At 46.6% G+C, this 8057-nt stretch overlaps 1 protein-coding gene across 1 annotated transcript; it reads right to left on the bottom strand.

The window, feature by feature from the left end:
* Positions 1–1093: 1093 nt before the first annotated feature.
* LOC124030203 (calcium-responsive transcription factor-like) lies at positions 1094–7257 on the bottom strand. Its single transcript, XM_046341647.1, has 3 exons — positions 6202–7257; positions 6004–6082; positions 1094–1330 (listed from the first exon to the last, which is right to left on the bottom strand). The coding sequence occupies exons 1-3, from the start codon at positions 6663–6665 to the stop codon at positions 1094–1096; spliced, it is 780 nt and encodes a 259-aa protein (XP_046197603.1). The 5' UTR covers positions 6666–7257.
* Positions 7258–8057: the final 800 nt, after the last annotated feature.

Here is an 8057-nt window from a genome sequence, read left to right as displayed (position 1 = left end):
AGTATCTAGTCTAACATACAGTATCTAGTCTAACATACAGTATCTAGTCTGATAACATACAGTATCTAGTCTAACATACAGTATCTAGTCTAACATACAGTATCTAGTCTGATAACATACAGTATCTAGTCTGATAACATACAGTATCTAGTCTGATAACATACAGTATCTAGTCTGATAACATACAGTATCTAGTCTAACATACAGTATCTAGTCTAACATACAGTATCTAGTCTAACATACAGTATCTAGTCTAACATACAGTATCTAGTCTGATAACATACAGTATCTAGTCTGATAACATACAGTATCTAGTCTAACATACAGTATCTAGTCTAACATACAGTATCTAGTCTAACATACAGTATCTAGTCTAACATACAGTATCTAGTCTAACATACAGTATCTAGTCTAACATACAGTATCTAGTCTGATAACATACAGTATCTAGTCTGATAACATACAGTATCTAGTCTAACATACAGTATCTAGTCCAACATACATTATCTAGTCTAACATACAGTATCTAGTCTAACATACAGTATCTAGTCTAACATACAGTATCTAGTCTAACATACAGTATCTAGTCTGATAACATACAGTATCTAGTCTGATAACATACAGTATCTAGTCAGATAACATACAGTATCTAGTCTGATAACATACAGTATCTAGTCTGATAACATACAGTATCTAGTCTGATAACATACAGTATCTAGTCTAACATACAGTATCTAGTCTAATAACATACAGTATCTAGTCTGATAGCATACAGTATCTAGTCTAACATACAGTATCTAGTCTGATAACATACAGTATCTAGTCTGATAACATACAGTATCTAGTCTGATAACATACAGTATCTAGTCTGATAACATACAGTATCTAGTCTGATAACATACAGTATCTAGTCTAACATACAGTATCTAGTCTAACATACAGTATCTAGTCTGATAACATACAGTATCTAGTCTGATAACATACAGTATCTAGTCTAACATACAGTATCTAGTCTAACATACAGTATCTAGTCTGATAGCATACAGTATCTAGTCTGATAACATACAGTATCTAGTCTGATAACATACAGTATCTAGTCTGATAATCGTAGGCTACTGAACCAGTACTGTGACTGTATACCTGCATTGACAAAAGGGACGCCATCGTAAGGTACGTATTGGGACTTCCACATCAGACGGCTGGCAGGCTTGGCAGGGGAGGGGGACTGGCGTGTCCCAAACACACTGTTGGTCTGCTGCTTGTGGAGCAGGAGGATGGTCTCCAGCTCTGTGTCGGTGTTACAGTAGCCACGGTATGAGTCACCTATCCTCTGCTCCAGGAGACACAGAGAGGGGGGGAGACAGAGAGAGACAGAGGGGGGGGAGACAGAGGGGGGGGAGACAGAGAGGGGAGAGAGAGAGGAAGAGCGAGAGGGGGGAGACAGAGAGAAAAGGGGGAGACGGAGGGGGAGACAGAGAGACAGAGAGGGGGAGAGACACAGAGCGAGGAAGAGCGAGAGGGGGGAGACAGAGAGAGATGGGGAGACACAGAGAGAGAGGGGGGAGACAGAGAGAAAAGGGGAGACAGAGCGAGAGGGGGGAGACAGAGAGAGATGGGGGAGACAGAGAGAGATGGGGGAGACAGATAGACAGAGACAAGAAAGAAAGAGAAAAGGAGGAGAAGAAGAAATTAAAGAGTCAACATGGAGGACTGTTGAGGCCCTTCCTTCCCAGAAATGTGCAAAGCTATAAGCCTGAGGACGCTAACTATCACAAGCCTTTCCTGTTAGCATCCTCAGGCAACAGAGCTGTGTCTTAGGGTGTCAACCGAGTCTTAGGGTGTCAACGAGTCTTAGGGTGTCAACGAGTCTTAGGGTGTCAACGAGTCTTAGGGTGTCAACGAGTCTTAGGGTGTCAACGAGTCTTAGGGTGTCAACGAGTCTTAGGGTGTCAACGAGTCTTAGGGTGTCAACGAGTCTTAGGGTGTCAACGAGTCTTAGGGTGTCAACGAGTCTTAGGGTGTCAACGAGTCTTAGGGTGTCAACGAGTCTTAGGGTGTCAACGAGTCTTAGGGTGTCAACGAGTCTTAGGGTGTCAACGAGTCTTAGGGTGTCAACGAGTCTTAGGGTGTCAACGAGTCTTAGGGTGTCAACGAGTCTTAGGGTGTCAACGAGTCTTAGGGTGTCAACGTGTCTTAGGGTGTCAACATGTCTTAGGGTGTCAACGAGTCTTAGGGTGTCAACGAGTCTTAGGGTGTCAACGAGTCTTAGGGTGTCAACGTGTCTTAGGGTGTCAACGTGTCTTAGGGTGTCAACGTGTCTTAGGGTGTCAACGTGTCTTAGGGTGTCAACGTGTCTTAGGGTGTCAACGTGTCTTAGGGTGTCAACGTGTCTTAGGGTGTCAACGTGTCTTAGGGTGTCAACGTGTCTTAGGGTGTCAACGTGTCTTAGGGTGTCAACGAGTCTTAGGGTGTCAACGAGTCTTAGGGTGTCAACGTACCTTAAGGGAACATTTTGACATATGGTTAGTGAGAAAGTCCACATTGCAAATGTACGGTCCCTTACTTGACGTCCGCCAACGCTTCTAAAATTCGGGGACGGCGGTGGGCCGTGCTGCAGGGCCGGATCTTCCGGGAAGTCATCGAACGAAATCTGACATTCGGTTTCCGTTTTATAAAATGTTCAAATTTTGGTCATTTTTCAGCTGTCCCGGTAAATCCCACAAGAGGGCGAATGGAATCATATTGCAAATGTACAAAATATCACCAATCACGACGTGGCCTTTTCTCCTAAACGGAAAAGACTTCAAAAGACGAAACTTGGTGAGCGTAGGTTTGGCATAATGGGCAGTTGGCCCCGAACAAGATGGTGTCGAGACCTCAACGTTTTTTTGAGGATTTGGCATTGGTCCTCAGATCCTCAAAAGGTTCTACAGCTGCACCATCGAGAGCATCCTGACTGCTTGCATCACTGCCTCGTATGGCAACTGCTCTGCCTCCGACCGCAAGGCACTGCCAAGTTTCCTGCCTTCCAGGACTTCTATACCAGGTGGTGTCAGAGGAAGACCCTAAAAATTGTCAAAGACTCCAGCCATCTTAGTCATGGACTGTTCTCTCTGCTACCGCACGGCAAGCGGTACCGGAGCGCCAAGTCTAGGTCCAAAAGGCATCTTAACAGCTTCTACTCCCCAAGCCATAAGACTCCTGAACAGCTAATCAAATGGCCACCGGACTATTTGCATTGACCCCCCCCCCCCTTTGTTTTTACACCGCTCCTACTCGCTGTTTATTATCTATGTATAGTCACTTTACCCCTACCTACATGTACAAATTACCTCGACTAACCTGTGTATAAAGTCTCGTTATTGTGATTTTATTGTTGCTCTTCTATTTTTTTGAACTTTAGTTAAGTAAATCTGTTCTTAACTCTTATTTTTCATAAAATGGCATTGTTGGTTAAGGGCTTGTCAGTAAGCATTTCACGGTAAGGTCTACTGTTGTATTCACCATTTCACGGTAAGGTCTACTGTTGTATTCAGCATTTCACGGTAAGGTCTACTGTTGTATTCAGCATTTCACGGTAAGGTCTACTGTTGTATTCAGCATTTCACGGTAAGGTCTACTGTTGTATTCAGCATTTCACGGTAAGGTCTACTGTTGTATTCAGCATTTCACGGTAAGGTCTACTGTTGTATTCAGCATTTCACGGTAAGGTCTACTGTTGTATTCAGCATTTCACGGTAAGGTCTACTGTTGTATTCACCATTTCACGGTAAGGTCTACTGTTGTATTCAGCATTTCACGGTAAGGTCTACTGTTGTATTCAGCATTTCACGGTAAGGTCTACTGTTGTATTCAGCATTTCACGGTAAGGTCTACTGTTGTATTCACCATTTCACGGTAAGGTCTACTGTTGTATTCAGCATTTCACGGTAAGGTCTACTGTTGTATTCACCATTTCACGGTAAGGTCTACTGTTGTATTCACCATTTCACGGTAAGGTCTACTGTTGTATTCACCATTTCACGGTAAGGTCTACTGTTGTATTCACCATTTCAAGGTAAGGTCTACTGTTGTATTCACCATTTCACGGTAAGGTCTACTGTTGTATTCACCATTTCACGGTAAGGTCTACTGTTGTATTCACCATTTCACGGTAAGGTCTACTGTTGTATTTGGCGCATGTGACAAATAAAATTAGATTTGATGTGTTAGAATGTGTTAGGTTGGGAGCAGTGTAATGCAGTTTAGTGTATGAAGCCCCAGGGCCCAGTTGACGTACCTCAGCATTATGAAGCCCCAGGGCCCAGTTGGTAGACGTACCTCAGCATTATGAAGCCTCAGGGCCCAGTTGGTAGACGTACCTCAGCATTATGAAGCCTCAGGGCCCAGTTGGTAGACGTACCTCAGCATTATGAAGCCTCAGGGCCCAGTTGGTAGACGTACTCAGCATTATGAAGCCTCAGGGCCCAGTTGGTAGACGTACCTCAGCATTATGAAGCCTCAGGGCCCAGTTGGTAGACGTACCTCAGCATTATGAAGCCCCAGGGCCCAGTTGGTAGACGTACCTCAGCATTATGAAGCCCCAGGGCCCAGTTGGTAGACGTACCTCAGCATTATGAAGCCCCAGGGCCCAGTTGGTAGACGTACCTCAGCATTATGAAGCCTCAGGGCCCAGTTGGTAGACGTACCTCAGCATTATGAAGCCTCAGGGCCCAGTTGGTAGACGTACCTCAGCATTATGAAGCCTCAGGGCCCAGTTGGTAGACGTACCTCAGCATTATGAAGCCTCAGGGCCCAGTTGGTAGACGTACCTCAGCATTATGAAGCCTCAGGGCCCAGTTGGTAGACGTACCTCAGCATTATGAAGCCTCAGGGCCCAGTTGGTAGACGTACCTCAGCATTATGAAGCCCCAGGGCCCAGTTGGTAGACGTACCTCAGCATTATGAAGCCTCAGGGCCCAGTTGGTAGACGTACCTCAGCATTATGAAGCCTCAGGGCCCAGTTGGTAGACGTACCTCAGCATTATGAAGCCTCAGGGCCCAGTTGGTAGACGTACCTCAGCATTATGAAGCCTCAGGGCCCAGTTGGTAGACGTACCTCAGCATTATGAAGCCTCAGGGCCCAGTTGGTAGACGTACCTCAGCATTATGAAGCCTCAGGGCCCAGTTGGTAGACGTACCTCAGCATTATGAAGCCTCAGGGCCCAGTTGGTAGACGTACCTCAGCATTATGAAGCCTCAAGGCCCAGTTGGTAGACGTACCTCAGCATTATGAAGCCTCAGGGCCCAGTTGGTAGACGTACTCTCAGCATTATGAAGCCTCAGGGCCCAGTTGGTAGACGTACTCTCAGCATTATGAAGCCTCAAGGCCCAGTTGGTAGACGTACTCTCAGCATTATGAAGCCTCAGGGCCCAGTTGGTAGACGTACCTCAGCATTATGAAGCCTCAGGGCCCAGTTGGTAGACGTACCTCAGCATTATGAAGCCCCAGGGCCCAGTTGGTAGACGTACCTCAGCATTATGAAGCCTCAGGGCCCAGTTGGTAGATGTACCTCAGCATTATGAAGCCTCAGGGCCCAGTTGGTAGACGTACCTCAGCATTATGAAGCCTCAGGACCCAGTTGGTAGACGTACCTCAGCATTATGAAGCCTCAGGGCCCAGTTGGTAGACGTACCTCAGCATTATGAAGCCTCAGGGCCCAGTTGGTAGACGTACCTCAGCATTATGAAGCCTCAGGGCCCAGTTGGTAGACATACCTCAGCATTATGAAGCCTCAGGGCCCAGTTGGTAGACGTACCTCAGCATTATGAAGCCTCAGGGCCCAGTTGGTAGACGTACCTCAGCATTATGAAGCCTCAGGGCCCAGTTGGTAGACGTACCTCAGCATTATGAAGCCTCAAGGCCCAGTTGGTAGACGTACCTCAGCATTATGAAGCCTCAGGGCCCAGTTGGTAGACGTACCTCAGCATTATGAAGCCTCAGGGCCCAGTTGGTAGACGTACCTCAGCATTATGAAGCCTCAGGGCCCAGTTGGGGACGTTGGCTGGGAGAGGTTTCAGAGAGGTGAAACAGACCTGAGAGCTACACGCAACACAACAGTAACATGGGAAGAGGGACAGTAACAGTTACAACTATTGTCAAACGAACCTAATATTCCTTAAACAGTTACTGAGTGTAACACGAAGAAGATGTGAGCCCACCTCTGTGCCGAGCTCTTAGCCGCAACCGATGGTACTGTAGTCAAACTGCCTCTGTCATCCGTAGTCAAACTGCCTCTGTCATCCGTAGTCAAACTGCCTCTGTCATCCGTAGTCAAACTGCCTCTGTCATCCGTAGTCAAACTGCCTCTGTCATCCGTAGTCAAACTGCCTCTGTCATCCGTAGTCAAACTGCCGCTGTCATCCGTAACAGCCGATGGTACTATAGTCAAACTGCCTCTGTCATCCATAACAGCCGATGGTACTATAGTCAAACTGCCTCCGTCATCCGTAGTCAAACTGCCTCTGTCATCCATAACAGCCGATGGTACCGTAGTCAAACTGCCTCTGTCATCCGTAGTCAAACTGCCGCTGTCATCCGTAACAGCCGATGGTACTATAGTCAAACTGCCTCTGTCATCCATAACAGCCGATGGTACTGTAGTCAAACTGCCTCTGTCATCCATAGTCAAACTGCCGCTGTCATCCGTAGTCAAACTGCCGCTGTCATCCGTAGTCAAACTGCCTCTGTCATCCGTAACAGCCGATGGTACTGTAGTCAAACTGCCTCTGTCATCCGTAACAGCCGATGGTACTGTAGTCAAACTGCCTCTGTCATCCGTAACAGCCGATGGTACTGTAGTCAAACTGCCTCTGTCATCCGTAACAGCCGATGGTACTGTAGTCAAACTGCCTCTGTCATCCGTAACAGCCGATGGTACTGTAGTCAAACTGCCTCTGTCATCCGTAACAGCCGATGGTACTATAGTCAAACTGCCTCTGTCATCCGTAACAGCCGATGGTACTGTAGTCAAACTGCCTCTGTCATCCGTAACAGCCGATGGTACTATAGTTAAACTGCCTCTGTCATCCGTAACAGCCGATGGTACTGTAGTCAAACTGCCTCTGTCATCCGTAACAGCCGATGGTACTGTAGTCAAACTGCCTCTGTCATCCGTAACAGCCGATGGTACTGTAGTCAAACTGCCTCTGTCATCCGTAACAGCTGTTAACGTGATGGTGTGAAGCTCTTTCTCATCAGCAGTCTTCTCCCCGCAGGATCCTAAACAGATCAGACAATCTCAACTTCATACACCAAACTATAGAAAGCACAGGAGGCTGGTGGCACCTTAATTGGGGAGGACTGGCTCGTGGTAATGACTGGAGCGGAATTAGTGGAATGAGATCAAATACATCAAACACATTGATCTCCATGGTTTCACATTGGTCTCCATGGTTTCACATTGGTCTCACATTGGTCTCCATGGTTTCACATTGGTCTCCATGGTTTCACATTGGTCTCCATGGTTTCACATTGGTCTCCATGGTTTTACATTGGTCTACATGGTTTTACATTGGTCTCCATGGTTTCACATTGGTCTCCATGGTTTCACATTGGTCTCCATGGTTTCACATTGGTCTCCATGGTTTCACATTGGTCTCCATGGTTTCACATTGGTCTCCATGGTTTCACATTGGTCTCCATGGTTTCACATTGGTCTCCATGGTTTCCACATTGGTCTCCATGGTTTCACATTGGTCTACATGGTTTCACATTGGTCTCACATTTGTCTCCATGGTTTCACATTGGTCTCCATGGTTTCACATTGGTCTCACATTGGTCTCCATGGTTTCACATTGGTCTCCATGGTCTCACATTGGTCTCCATGGTTCTCACATTGGTCTCCATGGTCTCACATTGGTCTCACATTGGTCTCCATGGTTTCACATTGGTCTCACATTGGTCTCACATTGGTCTCACATTGGTCTCCATGGTCTCAGATTGGTCTCCATGGTTTCAGATTGGTCTCCATGGTTTCACATTGGTCTCCATGGTTTCACATTGGTCTCCATGGTCT

The sequence above is a fragment of the Oncorhynchus gorbuscha genome, unplaced genomic scaffold (genome assembly GCF_021184085.1).
Source record: "Oncorhynchus gorbuscha isolate QuinsamMale2020 ecotype Even-year unplaced genomic scaffold, OgorEven_v1.0 Un_scaffold_9896, whole genome shotgun sequence".
Taxonomy (NCBI): domain Eukaryota; kingdom Metazoa; phylum Chordata; class Actinopteri; order Salmoniformes; family Salmonidae; genus Oncorhynchus; species Oncorhynchus gorbuscha.
This window is presented reverse-complemented; position numbering and strand designations above follow the sequence as displayed.